At 44.3% G+C, this 17,921-nt stretch overlaps 1 protein-coding gene across 3 annotated transcripts in view; it reads left to right on the top strand.

The window, feature by feature from the left end:
* The window catches only part of LOC310843300 (uncharacterized protein), a gene marked incomplete at its 5' end in the record, with an annotated part of 210,852 nt that overhangs the window by 45,320 nt on the left and 147,611 nt on the right, over window positions 1-17,921 (top strand). Inside the window, 5 exons of one of the 3 annotated variants that reach the window (XM_083736399.1) lie at window positions 8,932-9,333; window positions 9,539-9,620; window positions 9,886-9,968; window positions 10,086-10,212; window positions 10,594-11,579. The exons of the other annotated variants lie outside the window; for them this stretch is intronic. Of the exons in view, the coding sequence (XP_083592525.1) occupies window positions 8,932-9,333; window positions 9,539-9,620; window positions 9,886-9,968; window positions 10,086-10,212; window positions 10,594-11,579 (1,680 nt within the window). Of the gene's footprint in view, window positions 1-8,931; window positions 9,334-9,538; window positions 9,621-9,885; window positions 9,969-10,085; window positions 10,213-10,593; window positions 11,580-17,921 lie in introns of those variants that run through there. 3 annotated transcript variants of the gene reach the window in all.

Raw genomic sequence — 17,921 nt, 5'->3', positions numbered from 1 at the left:
CCTGCGACATTTATGTGAGGAAGCTGGTAAAATGAGTCTGAATGAGGTAACTGTTAGGTGGATTTGATTGACCGAACCCAAAGAGGACTCCTTCATGGTTCCTCCTCATCCTGGGTTGCTGCAGGGTTCTGTCCGGGGCCTGTTGTTGTTCAACGTCTTTATAAATTACTGGGATGAAGTCGGGGAAAAATAAAATGGTATCTGAAGAGGTGTGCATGCACATGAAAGCTCATACAAATAACAAAATTTGTTGGTCTCTCAGGTGCTACTGGAAGGATTTTTTTTATTTTGTTTCCAGAATACTGTGTTCAATTCTGGGCACCACAGTTTCAGTATCTTAAATTTTTTGTTTGCCAAGGAAAATTAACAGGGGGGGAACACAATCTATATTCCTTTTATAACACGTGGCCAAAGTTTATTGAATATATAAATTGTTAAGACTGTTGCCGGAATCCACCCAGCACTCATGGGAAAAGGTGGCGTGATCTTTTAGAGCAATCAAATGAAACTTGTAACACATGGCAGGAAGAAAGTCTGCAATTTCATCAGGACAAGTTATTTGTTAAAACAAAAAATTTTTTCCTTCCAGTAGCACCTTAAAGACCAACTAAGTCAGTTCTTGGTATGAGCTTTCGTGTGCATGCACACTTCTTCAGATACACAGTGTATCTGAAGAAGTGTGCATGCACACGAAAGCTCATACCAAGAACTGACTTAGTTGGTCTTTAAGGTGCTACTGGAAGGAAAAAAATTTTTGTTTTGACTATGGCAGACCAACACGGCTACCTATCTGTAACTAAGTTATTTGTTGTTTACTGTTGTAACCATTTCTTTATTTAAAATTATATTTTGGCTTCATTTCACCCCTTAGTCCTGCTCCTGAAAGCTTGGCAGATGTGGAGTATTTGCTCTCACTCTGCCATGACTTAAAAATCAACCTTTTTGACTTTTTAAAGAAATGGTATTGCAGTGCTAAAAAGGCTCAAGAAAGCAATTCCTGTAGTAGCTGGCATCTTAGTGAGCCCAGTGCCATTCTGCCAACTGTCTCACTCCCAGCTAACTAATCTGGAAAGCTGTCTTGTCATCTCTGTCTGTAAAGACTTCAGTGTCCTTTGAATTCACAATTAAGCATTTCTGGAAGAGGAAATGATATGCTTTGGTTTAGAAAGCACTGATACTGGGCCACTGACTGTGCAACCTGCCAGCCCTGCCCTGTAGAAACCACCAACTTTAAAGATTGATCTTTCGGTGTGGCAGCAAGTGTACTTTGGAACTCCCTGCCACTTGACATCAGGCAGGAGGCTTCACGGTCCACTTTGCAGCATTCAACTTTGTTACCGTTGCTGAGTTTGTGATAGCTAAATATTGAGGAGAGAGCAGCCAATCTCCTATGTATATCTGAATAAATTGAGAAAGTCTGTTTTTCAGTAACTACAATTAAGCTAACATTGCAAAAGAATGCATCTAAACCGGCCTAACGGACTCATGGGGAAATGGGTATTTTGGGGGATGTTTTATAAAAGTAAGTTTAGTGGACCAGTGAAGCCCTCTGAGCCAAAGGGTCATATGCCGAGAAGGCCTCGCTTTGACAGCAATCGTGCTGCAGCATTCTGCACCGGCTGAAGCTTCTGGACCAAGCGCAAGGGATGCCCCACAAGGAGGGCACTGTGGTCATCCAGCCTTGGAGAAACGAAGGCGTGAGGCCAGGCTCTCCCGGTCCTGGAATGTCGAACCATCTGCAGTTGCTCAAAGGCGCTTCCAGCCGCTGAGTCTGCCTGAGTCTCGGCTGGATCCGGAAGCAGCTCAAAGTCCCACGAGGTTCATCATCATCATTTTTAATTTGTATACCGTCTTTCTACCTTACAATACTCAAGGCGGTTTACAAGCTGGAGAAACAAAAAATGTACATCTTATAACAACCTAATGCAATACAAAAATGAGATAATAAAACTTAAAAATAAGCAACCGACATCAAAAAGTAACATTCAACAATTATTAGAATAGTATAAAATAATATCAACATATAAAAGTTTAAACAGAAGTCCACTCAAGAGTTACAGTAAATAATACAATAAACTATAATCAGTAAAACAATGGCAAGGCACACTACATAAAATAATACAGTACAAATTGAGAAGCAGAGAGTAGAGGATGGTTCATATGTAGAGAACCTTTGGCTTACCTTATTTACTTAATATTAGATTGGCCAAGTCCTTAGGACCTTCAGAAACCCAAATTTCAGATTTCACTGCAGAGAGGGAGTTCTGTGTGTCTTCATTTGTTGCAAAGAAGAAGAAGATTTTTATTCATACCCCGCCCTCCCCGGCCGAGAACGGGCTCAGGGTGGCTAACACCAAATATAAAATACAGTTTAAAAAAAGCAAAGAACCAATTGATTAAAATGTAACTTAAAATACAGCTTAAAATGCAGCCTTATTTTACTGGCGACTCACAAATCAAGACCAGAAGGGGATGAAACATCAAATATTCACCAGGGTCAGCTATCCATGCTGGTCCTATATGGGCCCGTGGGAAAATTTATATGCAGGATCCCATATAAGGGGTTCCATCAAAAAAAGAAAGAAGAGGATCAGACTGAGTCCAGACCAAAGGCCAGGTGGAACAACTCCCTCTTGCAGGCCCTGCGGAAAGATGTCAAATCCCACAGTTCCCTGGTCTCCCGTGACAGAGCGTTCCACCTCTTCGGGGCCAGTGCTGAAAAGGCCCTGGCCCTGGTTGAGGCCAACCTAACGTCCTTGAGGCCCGAGACCTCCAAAATGTTGTTATTTATGGACCATAAGGTCCTCCATGGAGCATATCAGGAGAGGGGCAACCTGAGAAGGGGCTGCTGGGTTGACATGTTGGCTGGGCTTTCCCATGGAAGCCAACGGAGGAACTCATTCCTTGGAGGCTGTGAGCAAAGGGCAGCCGAAGAAACGGCAAAATATAACCACCTCCACCACCGCTGTGGCAACGTGCTCAGGGAAGGCGTTTGGGGAGTTAAAATGCTAAGCAAGGCAGCCATTGGGTTGATCTAGGCCAGGCCCATATCTCAGATTCTGCCAGTCATTTCCGCCAGTTCCATATAGTCCATCAGCTTCATCTGCCACTCTTCCCAGGTGGGTAAATCTTGTATCTTCCAATACTTCGCGATGAATATTCTTGCTGCTGTTGTTGCATACTGCGTCACGTCCAACCCCTCAGGCCCTGTCTCTAGGCAGAACCTATTGTATCTGGAACACAGTCTCCAGGCAAAGCAGTTTTTGTCTCTAGGCAGAATCTATTGTATCTATCAGAGTACGGTGGTACCTCAGGTTACATACGCTTCAGGTTAGAGGTGCTTCAGGTTACAGACTCCACTACCCCAGAAATAGTACCTCGGGTTAAGAACTTTGCTTCAGGATGAGAACAGAAATCGTGTGGCAGCAGTGGGAGGCCCCATTAGCTAAAGTGGTGCTTCAGGTTAAGAACAGTTTCAGGTTAAGAACGGACCTCCGGAACGAATTAAGTACTTAACCTGAGGTACCACTGTATGTGTAATGCTGCAACTTTTGACTGGATAAAGACCTGATTCAAGAACGTATAAAGGGAAGCCTCCCCTGTTGGGAACGGCCGGACTGCGGAACTTATTCCTCCGTGCCATTGCTTGCTGCCAGCAAACTTAACTTTCTTGCTTTCATTCTTCTGTTGCTGCGTGGTCATTTGACTGGCCTGACTACTTGCTACACCACCACCCATCTGGCTGGGTTTATTTATTTATATTAATTTCTTTGTGTGCATGCAGACAATCATTATTATCTCATATTAAAAATTGGGAGAGGGTGACTCTTAGTACGGCCCTCCAGTGTACACTAGCGGCCAAAATTGTGGAACCTTCCGGACCACTTTGTTTTGGAGTAATACCAGAGCTTTTTTTTCTGTGGGGACGCAGGGGGACGCATATCCCTAAACATTTTGTGAATTTAACGGGAGAAGAAATTCACTGTATTTATTTTCCCAGATTTGAACTGTATTTTTTTTCTCCCGGGGGTGATTTCCTTGAGTCAAAATGAGAGTACCCTAAACATTTTTTTTAAGAAAAAAAGCACTGAGTTATACCATAAAATCATGTATCAATGGAAATAAAATTTAATGCAATAACTTTTATGAAGGATTATTTATTACAACAGCAGTCATAAAGGAAAACACAGGAAAAATGAGATACGCAGGTTAAATTGCCGTGTTGGCACTTTGCGATAAAACCAATGGGTTTGGGGTTGCAGTTTGGGGACTCGGTTCCTAAAAGGTTCGCCATCACTGCGCTAGAAGGAAAGGAAAGTGGGGGGGGCGTCCCCAAAAAAGCCTCTCTGGAAGTGGGATAAAGAAAGAAAAGGCGGAGGGGAGAGGTGGGCACGCTGGGCTTGGCAAGGGTTAAAGGGAACTGAGCTGCCTTCCTAGAGAGGCCAGGAAGCAAGGGGGGGCCAGGTCCTCCAGAGCCAAGGCCCCTCCCTCCCCAGTCCTGCCCTGCAAGAAAGGGGGGTGTTGCTTTGGTGTCCCTTCCTGGGATCTGGTGAGTCTCTCCCCCCAGAGGGTGCAGTGGGGAGACGGGGGGGGGGGTCCCTGGGCTGCAGCAGGGGAGGGGGCCTGGGGGGCTCTCCTTCCTGCAGATCAGAGGATTCCTGCCACGCTCTCCTTCCTGCAGATCAGAGGATCCCTGACTCCCACGAAATCTCCCTTCTTTAAACAAAGGGGTCCCTGGGACTTTAACTCTGTGTGACGTCGCTCGGCCTCATTGCACAACAGAGGAAACATCTGCAAATGGTTTTCCAAAGCCAGACGAGGAGGTGGACTAGCCCCCCCCCCCAAAAAAAAAAGGTGGGAGAGAAAGGCGAGGGATAAAGAGAGGGATCCCAGCCCAGAGTCTGGCTGCTGCATTGGGGACCAGTTTCCCAGTGTCTCCCAGGGCAGCTCCCCACGGAGGCCACTGCAGCAATCCCCTCGCACCCAGAGCAGGGCATCCCAGGACCACATCCTCTCTCTCCCAAAGGGATTGTTGCTGGAAAACCAGCCGGAAATGGGCGCTGCTCCTCACTGAGCCTCCAGGGACCTTGGCATCAATGGCTATGTGTTAAGGTGTCTAACAAAATAATAGTAATAAATTGCCCGCCTGAATTTCAAGTGAGATTTGGCCCCGTCCACTTGACTCTCTGGGCTTTTCCAGATACATTCCTGGCCCTAAGAGCAAAGAAAAAGGGACGCCACCCCAGGAGTCTGTCTTGAGAGGGGCAGAGACTCCAAGTGCAAAAAAGGAGACAAAGCAGTGGAGTGGGGGTGGGGTGGGGGTGAGTAGCAACTCCTGAGGACCCCCGGGTGAGGACCCCCACTAGAGCCAAGCATCCATTATTCACAAGATACAAATGACTCCCTTATCAGTCAGTTCTGACTTCATGCATTGACTGGAAGGCAGGAGCAACCAGGCTGATTCATCTCCCAGAAATCCTTTCACTTCCCTCCACATTTTGCATTGCAATCTTTCTTCTAGGAAAGCTAGAGGCTGCTTCTTCCTCCTCCTCCTCTTCTTCTTCCTCCTCTTTCTCCTCCTTTTTAAAAAGGCCCTTTCCACCTGGCCTAGGGGGTGAGGCCCAGACTCACCCAGCCCTACTGTGTTAAATATCTATTCTGTAGTTGACCTCCTTTGTAATGTTTTATTTTGATATCTTTAAGAGAATATTTGTTTTCTGTTATGTTGCTTTGACTATGGACTATATAATTGAGTTTCTTCCAATGGTTTTTTATTTTATTGATTTTGTGGGATGTGAAACTGCAGTCAAGTACAACATTCCTACAGTGAACACATTAGGGCAAGTTTTCTATCACTCAGTAGAAGAGTTCCTGTTCATAGCTGTCAACTTACAGATTTGAAAATAAGGGACCAGCAGCCAAAATATTTTTTTTTAATATAATTTTTATTGAGTTTTCAAATTTTAATACAAAGAAAAAAAGAAAAAAGAAAAAAAAGGAAGAAGAAAAAAAAGAAAACGATGAAAAAGAAAAAGAAAGACACAGATAGATTCTTTCATAACCCTCTTTCACTGACTTCCCCCCACCCCACCCCCATGCATCCCAATTTTCATACTTAATTCAGCAAGTTCTTGTTTCATTCCTTAGACCTCTTCTTATTGTATTTAAACTTAATTCCCTTTATTAGGCCCAACTTATTTGTCCCATTCTCTTATATACCTTAAATTCTTTTTCTAAGATCGATCGAGGTTCTTATACCATAAATTTCCCCTTTTTCATATTAAAATATAAATCAGAATTATAAAACCCAAAAGTCATAAAATAGTTTTGAAAATTCTATTTTCCCCCCTCCCTCCCTGCCCGGATAACTGTCCCTTCCTAGATAACTGCCCTCTTATAAGACTCCTAACCGGGATTCCTCACATCTGAGGCCTCTAACACCATTTGAGTCTCTCTCTGCCTGTTCTGTTGGTAGTCCTTCTTATTGATCTTCAAGTCTCGAGGGATATCTGATACAGTCTCTTCACCTTCTCTCCGATCAATCCTAGTTGAAAAGACTTGCTGCCAGGGTTCTGCCAGATGTTCCCTTAGATCACACTCACCAAGGCCAGAAAAGGGGAGGAAGTCCCAGTTATATTTCTTCATTACTTCAGCTTCCCATCCATAGTGTCCAAGGACTTCCTCCTTTACTTTTCTCTTTTCATAATCCATAATCCAAAAAATTTCTCTGTCCCCTGGCTGCATAAAGTCCTGTTCCTGTACTTTTTGCCCTCCAGGCTCCTTGTCCTCCAACTTCAAAGATACTTTTTCCAGTTCAGCTGCAGAATCTTTCAAGGTCAAATCCTCAGTTCCATCAGCAGAATTGCTTGTTTTTGAAATCAAAGCCGTGAGCTGTTTGTCCATAGCTATCTCTTGCTCTTGTAAAGTTCCCACGAGAAAAAGGGCTCTTTCTATTTCTGCTAGTAATTTTCCTTCTGCAGCCATTGTAATGTCTCTGGTTTCCCCTAGGGGGATTACCGTTTTTTTTAAAAAAAAAAAAATTCTTTACCAACAGTCTTTTACTTTGTTATTACTTGTTGTTACTTAATTTCCAGCCACTTCTGGTTAAATGTAACACCTTTAGGTCAGAGAGATATAAAGATACAGTTCTTGTCTTGATTCCGCCGTTTGACAGCTCAGTTGACAGCTGTCAAACTCCCTTTCTTTCGGGCTAGGCTAATGCGGAACACTCCCGGGTCCCGGGTGGGGGTTCCCAAAAACTTTCAAAATGCACCTCTTCCCTCCAGCACAACTTAAAAAGAAAGAAAAAAGCTTGTTTTCACAAATTGATGGAATCTCTTATCAATCCCAAAAGACAGAAAAGTTTTTTAATCCGATCTTAGGCTTTCGCTCCTTGCTTCAGATCGTCTGCATGCAGGGGGGGTGCGGACTTCCTTTTAACACAGCCCCCCCGTTCGCCAAATTAAAGGAATTAATTTCTTTTAAAATCCAAATTTCGTTTTACTCACGAGGGTATTTGTTTCAGTCCAAATGTCAGGAAGAAAGTTGACGCTCTCCGGCAATGGCTTGCGGCTTCGCTCCACCGAGGCAGCGGTCTACTCTCAGCACCACGCCACTCCTCAGACCTTCTCCGCAGCCTTTAAAAAGGCTCTTCGACTGTCAAGGAGGGCGCTTAAGGTGCCCACCGAGTCACCAGGTCCACAGGTATCAGCACCTGTGGTTTCTGAGGGTCCCCGCGTCGCCGGCGCGGCAAGACCCGTCCTCAATGGAGCCGATTCCCTCCGGAGCTCGGAGGGAATCCGCCATTAAACCGATCGCGTCAACCCGGAAGTCCCCAGCAGCCAAAATAAGGGATCAACAATTACTTTTATAAAATACATATTTTGGTTCGTGCAAATGGCTTTAGATACCTATTAGGTCCATGAATTACCATATAGCATATATTCAACACACACACAAAAAAAACCAGCAACAATTTGTTGTTGACAAAGCAAGCTGGACATAGAAAGGGCCCCATTACCTTCAGTAGCTTATTTAAGAGACATCATCATTAAGGGACAATAGCGGGACATGGTGCTGGAATAAGGGACTGCCCCGCCAAATAAGGGACGCTTGACTGCTATGTTCCTGTTTCCTCCAGAGCAGGGACAGACTTTCCCTACATGTGACTTGAAGAGGGTGCAGTCTGTTGTACTAGCATGGAGGAGCACACGGCCTCCATCTTCTGATCAGTGTGTGTTCTCCATTTTCTTTGTTGCTGTGTGATTGGAGAAGTGACTCCTTAGTGGCAGTCATTTGGGACTAACTTCTTTATGGAATAGTTCTAGTTGTTATGCAACCTAAGCCTGCCTTCAGGGATATGTCTGTGAACGTGAATGAATCTGTGAGTAAACTACTTTTATATTAACGTGAGTCAGATCATTGTGCTTATTCATTTAAGAGGGATTGGAAGGGATTTTACCAGGAAGGAATTTTTAATAGTAAGACTCAGATGAGTCAGCAACAAGCTGATCGCTGCGTAATCTAAAAAAGGGGGATGTATGGAACTCTGCTAGAATATGGAACTTGCTAATGCATTTTAGGAAGGATATCATTCAATAATATATCCTCTCTTGCCTCCCTAATCATCCCCATAGATTTAATATGCTGTAAACCACTTTGAGATTTTTCTCTAAAATATAAAGTGTTATAGAAATTTAAATAAATAAAATAGCTCATGGTTTGGGCTGTGGTGCAGTCCAGCCCTGGCTCCCTCCAAGACTCATCCAAGACTCAGTGAACCTTTTTCTTCTCCTGATATTAGACAACTTTTGTAACAGAACAATGTATTTGCTTTGCAGGATTTGCTAGCGCCTCTCCTTAAGACAGACAGAACTTGGCAGGAGACCAAAGGGTTCCTTCCAATCTCTCAGAGGCTTCCTAAGAGCACAGATGGATGAGCGAGACACAGCTGGCCCTAGAGCAGGAAGAGGCCATGCCATCCAAACTGGGAGCAGTGGGGGGTTCTGGGAAAACTCTGTGCAGAAGATCCTGGGTGAGGAGGACACCCTCCGCTCAGAGGGGCAGAGCCAGCAGGTGAGGCAGTTCTGCTGCCAGGAGGCCAAAGGACCCCGAGAGGTTTGCAGCCGACTCTACCACCTTTGCCGTCAGTGGCTGAAGCCAGAAAGGCACACGAAAGCTGAGATGCTGGACCTGGTGATCTTGGAGCAGTTCCTGGTTGTCCTTCCCCCGGAGATGGAGAGCTGGGTGAGGGACTGCGGAGCGGAGACCAGTTCCCAGGCGGTGGCCCTGGCTGAAGGTTTCCTCCTGAGTCAGGCAGAGGACAGAAAGCAGGTGAGAGAGACTTTCCTCTGGATACTCCCAGGGGGCTCCAAACAGGACAGAGAACATCCCATAATGCTCTACTGATGGCTCATAATTTTTTTCCTGGCAAGGCATCCATAGAATGAGATCTGTCAGCCTTGAAGCTGTTGGCCCTGACATTCATTTTTTAATTCTTCTCCCCATTCTCTCTTTTGAATCCTTGTTTATTTTTCAGGGAAAGGATCTCTTTGCAGAAATGGGCCAGATATCTTCTGCAGCAGAGAGGCCCCCGTTGGACACCACAGAGAGGCAGCTGGGTAAGGAGAAAGGAGTATTTTTCTGTTGGTTTTTCAACTAATCTGTGGATTATTTTCATCTTTTGTTGGGGGAGATAGTGGGACCAAGAGCCCAGACGAGGGGAGATATATTTTTCAAAACTAACATCTGAAATGCACCCACACATCTAAATGCACTCAGCAGGCGAGAATTTCTCAAAGGCTCCTCTGTAGTTTCAGATGCACTTATTTACCTGTGAGAGATGCAGGCACGCTGGGCCTCCCCCTTACCTTTTTCCTCTTGCAGGTGACAGAATGATGCCTGGAAGACCTCTTCATCCATCTTTCCTTGGGGACAGAAAAGAAGCAGTGGCTGTGGATCCAGATCAGGTCAGGGGAAGCTGCCTTGTGGGGACAGAGGTCAAGGAGCAGAACAATGTCGTAGATCAGGACGTGGTGGTGAACAATATTATTGTCTCATAGGAGGACATTTCCTTTTTCTTTTAGGGTCCAGTGTGCTTTGAAGATGTTGCTGTTCGTTTCACAGATGAGGAGTGGGCGTTGCTGGATCCTGACCAGAGAGCTCTGCATAAAGACGTCATGGAGGAGAATTGTGGGATCGTGGCCACTCTTGGTAAGGATCCCTTTGGAATCATAATATCTGTTTTAAATTCAAAACAGCTCTCTTTGATGAACCTCATATATTTCCACAGAACTCAACAGCGTCCCCTTAAGACACCTGGGATTACAATATTGCAGCTTCTAAACAAGGATCAGCCTGGTCTGAACTCCACAGGCCATTTTAACTCAACTTCAGAGTTGTTAGGGAAGTTGAAGTAGCTTATCGAATCACAGGTTCCCCTAAGGATGTCGGTTGATCCCCGTTAATTAATGCACCCAACCCTTCAGAAAACCACCCATCTAACCCACTTGTGTTATTCCTCTATTACCAGAGTTAACAAGTATTCTTCCTTAATTTGTCCCTGAGGCGCTAATCCATTACTCTTCATTGCAGATAGTGATGAACTGGAAATCAAGAACAAGGGTGACTATGACAAAATCCCCACAATGGAGAAGCTGTATAAATATTTTGAAAGTGGGGAAAGTTCTAATTCCACTTGCCATCAAGGAAATCTCATTAGGAAGAAACCTTATCAGTGCATGGAATGTGGAAAGAGCTTCACTCACAGCCACAGTCTCACTTCCCATCAAAGAATTCATATAGGGGAGAAACCCTATCAGTGTGTGGATTGTGGAAAGAGCTTCACATGTAGCTCCTCTCTCACTTCCCATCAGAGAATTCATACAGGGGAGAAACCCTATCAGTGCGTGAATTGTGGAAAGAGCTTCAATAGTAACTCCCATCTCACTTCCCATCAGAGAATTCATACAGGGGAGAAACCCTATCAGTGCGTGAATTGTGGAAAGAGCTTCAGTCAGAGCTCTGATTATACTAAGCACCAGAGAATTCATACAGGGGAGAAACCCTATCAGTGTGTGGAATGTGGAAAGAGCTTCCGTCAGAGCTCACATCTTTCTTCTCATCAAAGAATTCATATAGGGGAGAAACCCTATCAGTGTGTGGAATGTGGAAAGAGCTTCAGGAAGAGCTCACATCTTTCTTCCCATCAAAGAATTCACATAGGGGAGAAACCCTATCAGTGCGTGGAATGTGGAAAGACCTTCACTGATAGCTCCTCTCTCATTTCCCATCGAAGAATTCATACGGGGGAGAAACCCTATCAGTGTGTGGAATGTGGAAAGTGCTTCAGGACCAGCTCCAAACTCACTATCCATCAAAGAATTCATACAGGGGAGAAACCCTATCAATGTGTGGAATGTGGAAAAAGCTTCAGTCAGAGCTCACATATTTCTTCTCATCAAAGAATTCACATAGGGGAGAAACCATATAATTGTTTGGAATGTGGAAAGAGCTTCACTGATAGCTCCTCTCTCATTTCCCATCGAAGAATTCATACAGGGGAGAAACCCTATCAGTGTGTGGAATGTGGAAAAAGCTTCAGTCATAGCCACAGTCTCACTTCCCATCAAAGAATTCATACGAAGAGTGGAAACCCTTCATTTTACAGCTTTCAGCACTAGAGAAAAACAAACCACTTTAAACAAGACAAAATAAAAAAATTCCTTCCAGTCGCACCTTAAAGACTGTCGCGTATTCCACGCGGCGCTTTCAGCAGAGACACTAAGAGTTCCAGGTTTTTCCAGTGCAGTCTTTTTTTAATGCGAGCTATATACAGGCATTTATAAAAGAAACAGTCCATACAGAGTACTTACAAACGAATACTCTCCACCACACTACAGCACAACCACTACACTACAGCACAACCACTGTTAAACAGGCTTTCCTTTTTAAAACAGGTGATAGCCAATCACATTAATCACACTCCTGCTGAGTCACTCTGACTCAGCAGAGTATTGCATCATCCTGTTGAAGCCTGCAGACTTATCCAGGATCCTGCGAATCCCAACACTCCTCCTTAAGTCAAAGGCTTGAGACCTAATAATTCTCTTAAGTCTCGAAATTTAGGAGCATCCAAACATTTTGTATACAAATCTGCCACATTACATTTCGTGTTATAGTGCTGTACCTTTAACACATTTCTTTCCAAAGCATTTTTCACATTTCCGTATCTTATAGCAATATGTTTACTCTTGCTTTTAAAGTTCTGTTGGTTAGCAAGCTGTTGTGCAGCCATGTTGTCACTTAGCACAGTGATTGGCATTTCAGAAGGTATTCCAAGCTCTTTTGTTAGGCAAGCAAACCATTCTATTTGTGATACACATTCGCTTATGGCTGAGTACTCTGCTTCACAAGTACTTGTGGCAACAAATGTTTGTTTCTGGGATTTCCACTGAACCAGGGCATTTCCAATATATATGGCATAGCCAGTGGTAGACTTTCCATTTTCTCTGTCCCCCCAGCTGGCATCAGCGTATGCATACACTTGCTGATCATATCCTGTATCCAGCACCAGTTTGTAATCTTTTGTGCCTTTCAGATACCTTAGGATTCTTTTAAGTGCTACCCAATCTCTCTGAGCCGGGTCTGCACTTCTTTGGCTTAACATGTGCACTGCCAATGTTATGTCGGGTCTTGTCCAACAACTTAAATATAACAGAGAACCCAACAGAGAATGAAATGCTGTTGCATTCTCACATTTTTGCCCTTCTGGTTCATTTTTGTACTGGGTAGTTATGGGAGTGTCAGCCTCATTTGCCCTCTCCATTCTATATGTCTTCAGTAACTTTTCAATTTTTTCCTTCTGACTCAGAGAGTAGACTCCCTCTTCATTTCTCTGAACCTCTACTCCTAAGTAATTCTGAATCTCTCCCAAATACTTCAGTTTGTATTTGTTACCTAGGCTGTTTATAAACCAAGACACTTGCTTTTGTGCAGTTGTTATCAGACAGATATCGTCAACATACAAAAGTAAATAACAAATACTTCCTTGCACATTTTGCTGAATAAAAACAGGAATCAGCCAGGCTTTGTTTGAATCCCATCTTTTTCAAAGTTGTGTCTATGCATTCATGCCATAGACGTGCACTTTGGTGCAACCCGTATAGTGCCCTTTGCAGCTTTAACACCATGCTGTCTTTTTCAAGCTCATAACCTGGTATTTGCTGTAAATACACCTCGGCGTCAATAGGAGCATTTAAATATGCTGAGGCAACATCAAAATGATTAACTTTTAACCCTCTCAGACTTGCCATTGCTAAAACTGATTTTACTGTTTCAGCCTTTGCTGTTGGGGCAAACACTTCATCATAATGTATCATTTTTCTTTGTGTAAAGCCCCTTGCAACCAATCTGGCTTTCCTCTGATAACTACCATCAGCCAGCTTTTTCACTTTAAAAACCCACTTACAGCTTATGGGCTTTTTACCTTCAGGCAATTCTGTAGGGACAAACACATTGTTGTTTAGCAGAGAGTTATACTCTGCCTGCATTGCCTTTAACCACGCCTCTTTCTCTAGAGTAGGTAACTCTTGCACTTCTTCAAAGTTTTCTGGCTCAGTTACACAAACCTGGTTTATGGTGGCTGGGAACCCATAACGGTCTGGAGGTTGACCTTTATTACTTCTTGCAGACCTCCTTGGTTCATTAATCTCACCTGCTGGGCTTCTTTCAGGACTGCTTTTGGGGTGGATTGACTCTGGAGATCTACCTCCTCCTGTCCCTGTTGCACTTTCTTCTCTCCCCTGCTCCATGCTAGCAGCTGGAGAAAAATGCTCAACCTTTACCTCCTCCCTTTCAGTTTCTCTGGGAGAGCTGCCAATTCTTAGCTTTGTTTCAACTGCCTTATCAGGTACGCTCAGCAGTAAAACTTTTTCTGGCAGGAGGTTTGCATGTATCTTGGGCCAATTTCTTTGCTCATTAAAGCTGGCTGATTGACTATAACTCAAAAGATTTTTATCATCTTCAAACCTGTAGGCTTTCGTACCACTTTCATACCCAAGGAATAGTAACTGCTGTGCCCTTTTCCCACCTTTTCTTCGGTTCTTTACAGGTATGTCAACCCATGCCTTTGTCCCAAAGATTCTCAAATGTTGCAAACTGGGACTTTTGTTATAGAGAATTTTATAGGGTATGTCATCTAGTACCCTTGACCACAAGCGATTCCCAATATAATTCACGGTCTTAATACTCTCAGCCCAGTACTTAATTGGGAGATTTGCATCTGCTAACAATGCTTTCATTTGTGTCTGCAAGACACCTCCCCTACGCTCTGCTACCCCGTTCTCCTGAGGCGTCGCCACATTGGTAAGCCTATGTTTAATCCCTTGGGAACGCAACCAGTTTCTTAGGGAGCTTGCCATAAACTCTCCTCCCCTGTCTGACTGAATAGAGCACACCTTTTCGCCAAGTTGCCTTTCTACCCTTCTTACCCAGAACTTCAAAGTTTGGGCAACGTCAGACTTTTGCTTTAATGGATAGACCCAGCCAAATCTAGAATAGTCATCCACTAGGATCAAACAGTACTTGTTATGGGAGACGCTTGGTGGAAAAGGACCAGTTACATCAGCATGGATCAACTCCAGTGGTTTTTTGGTTTCTCTCTGGCTTGCTCTTGCTACTGGGCAAGCCCTTCTTTTAACCTCCTTGCAGATATTACAGTCTAAGTAATTATCACAACTTTTTATGTTTTTCATCCCCCCACACAACTCCAATGTTTTGTTTAGCACCTTATAGCTAGCATAAGCAAGACGCCTGTGCAGGAGATGAATACACATATCATGGGTTGGGACATTTTGCACATTCGCAACCTTAGACTCACACTGCAGTACATACATATTAGCTCTAAGGTTAGCATTTGCCAACACTGCCCCATTTTGCTTTATCTGGCACTGATCTCCCACAAAGTTTACTTCAAAGCCTGCTTTTGCCAAGTCAGGAATGCTCAGGAGATTGTTTTGCAAACTAGGCACACACAACACATTCCTGAATGTGTGCCCCAGCTGTGGGAACACAACCTCCCCCTCACAAACCACATTAGCTTTCTGGCCCGTAGCAAGACTTACATGTTTTTTATTTGAAGCCCTAGCATCAGTTAGCAGTCCTTTTCTTTTACAAAAGGTTTGTGAAGCTCCACTGTCCAGAACCCACAGCTCTTCCTTTTCTTGACCATCTGCAGACACCCAAGCGGTAGATTCTCTCTGCTACCTCCTGTGCTTCTGCTGTTTTTGTTGTTTTCTCGGGCAGTCCCGAAGCAGATGTCCACTGGACTTGCAGCAAAAACACCTTTTTACTCTGTTGACCACCGGCTGGTCTGCAGCAGCTCCTCCTGGCTGTTTCTCCGGCTCCTGACACCTCTGCTCTTTCCGGCTGTTGTTCCCTCTGGGATGCTCCAACAGCTGGGCTGAGGTCATCTTTCGCTCTGCACGCCTGTCCTCCTCTGCATACAACCGTCCGGTAACGTATTCCAGAGTCAGCTTATCAGTCTCTACCGACTCGAGGGAGTTGACCAGCATATCATAGCTGTCATCAAGGGAACTCAGGACTATAAAGACTTTGTCCTCTTCCCCCACAGGCCTCCCTCTTAAGGCTAGCTCCTGGAAACAGCCTGTTAGGAATTTTAGGTGGTTTACCAGGGAGTCCCCCGGTTTCTTCCGACACCGGTACAGTCTCCTGGTCAGTGTTATCAGTGAGCCAGCTGTCTCTCGCACATGGACAGCCTTGAGTGCATTCCACGCCTCACTTGCCGTCACCTTATCAGCTACGTAGACTAGCTGGCTGTCGTCCACTCCAAGGATGATCGTAGCCAAAGCTTTCTCATCCTTTTCAAGCTGGGCCTCTGCAAGTGCCAGCTTTTCATCGTCGTCCTCATCCTCCTCAGGGAGCTGCGGTGGAGTTTCCACCACCTTCCACAGGCCCTCACGCTTGAGGAAGTGTTGCATGCGGACCGACCAGATGCTGTAGTTCGTGGCCCTCAGCTTCTCCAGCAACACGCCAGTTCTGGACTGCTCCATCCCTGCAGCTCACCTCCAGCACCCACGGCTAGATAACTGCCACCTGTACTCTTCCGCAGCGGAAGCGTGCTGGGCCCATAACCCTGTCGCGTATTCCACGCGGCGCTTTCAGCAGAGACGCTAAGAGTTCCAGGTTTTTCCAGTGCAGTCTTTTTTTAATGTGAGCTATATACAGGCATTTATAAAAGAAACAGTCCATACAGAGTACTTACAAACGAATACTCTCCACCACACTACAGCACAACCACCACACCAACCACACCCACTGTTAAACAGGCTTTCCTTTTTAAAACAGGTGATAGCCAATCACATTAATCACACTCCTGCTGAGTCACTCTGACTCAGCAGAGTATTGCATCATCCTGTTGAAGCCTGCAGACTTATCCAGGATCCTGCGAATCCCAACAAAGACCAACTAAGTTAGTTCTTGGTATGAGCTTTCATGTGCATGCACACTTCTTCAGATACCATTTTATTTTGATTCGACTACGGCAAACCAACATGGTTACTTACCTGTAACTAGAACAGTATTCTGGGTGGGGCTAGACCAAGGCAGAATAAAGTGGTCGAATCAAAATAAAATGGTATCTGAAGAGGTGCGCATGCACACGAAAGCTCATACAAATAACAAAATTAGTTGGTCTCTCAGGTGCTACTGGAATGAATTTTTTTATTTAGTTTCCATAATACTGTGTTCAATTCTGGGCACCACAATTTCAGTATCTTAAATTTTGTTTGCCAAGGGAAATCAAGAAGGTGAGGGAACACCATCTATATTCCTTTTATAACAAGTGGCCAAAGTTTATTGAATATATAAATTGTTAAGACTGTTGCCGGAAACCACCCAGCACTCATGGGAAAAGGTGGCATGATCTTTTAGAGTAATCAAATGAAACTTGTAACACATGGCAGGAAGAAAGTCTGCAATTTCATCAGGACATGTTATTTGTTGTTTACTGTTGTAACTATTGCTTTCTGAAAAGTTATCTTCTCTACCATGAAGATAAATAAAAACAATGTTTTTAAAAATGGTGTGGAAATCAGGTGTCCTCTTCCATTAATCTGCTTGCATGTGTTGCGTGTTATTTGGAGTCTGTTACTGCCAGTTATTTCACATTATCCATGTGTTTCTGTGTGTTCAGCACACATGATTGCAGGTGAGACTGAATAAAAGACTTCCTAGGAAATTCCCTTTGACTGCTTCTGTATTGTTTCAAATGTGACTTCACTTACACATAAGAACAAACAATATGTATTCCTGACAAATCCTACCATTGTCAGCTAATTAATCTCCACCCCAACAAACGCTGCACTTAGCATGAGCAGCTGCTTTCTTCCCATTTCTTAGGTGGAAAGAACTGATAATGAAAAGGAAGAAGGGAGATAGACCCTTTCCCTCAACCTTTGGGGATCTGGGGGGCTTCATTTCACCCTACTTAGTCCTGCTCCTGAAAGCTTGGCAGATGTGGAGTATTTGCTCACACTCTGCCATGACTTAAAAATCAACCTTTTTGATTTTTTAAAGAAATGGTATTGCAGTGCTAAAAAGGCTCAAGAAAGCAATTCCTGTAGTAGCTGGCATCTTAGCAAGCCCAGTGCCACTCTGCCAACTGTCTCACTCCCAGCTAACTAATCTGGAAAGCTGTCTTGTTATCTCTGTCTGTAAAGACTTCCGTGTCCTTTGAATTCACAATTAAGCATTTCTGGAAGAGGAAATGATATGCTTTTGTTTAGAAAGCACTAATACTGGGCCACTGGCTGTGCAACCTGCCAGCCCTGCCCTGTAGGAACCTCCAACTTTAAAGATTGATCTTTTGGTGTGGCAGCACTTTGGAACTCCCTGCCACTTGA

The sequence above is a fragment of the Podarcis gaigeae genome (genome assembly GCF_964106915.1).
Source record: "Podarcis gaigeae genome assembly, chromosome: 4".
Lineage (NCBI taxonomy): Eukaryota > Metazoa > Chordata > Lepidosauria > Squamata > Lacertidae > Podarcis > Podarcis gaigeae.
Note: the sequence above shows the minus strand (reverse complement) of the source record. Positions and strands in the feature narration are given on the sequence as shown.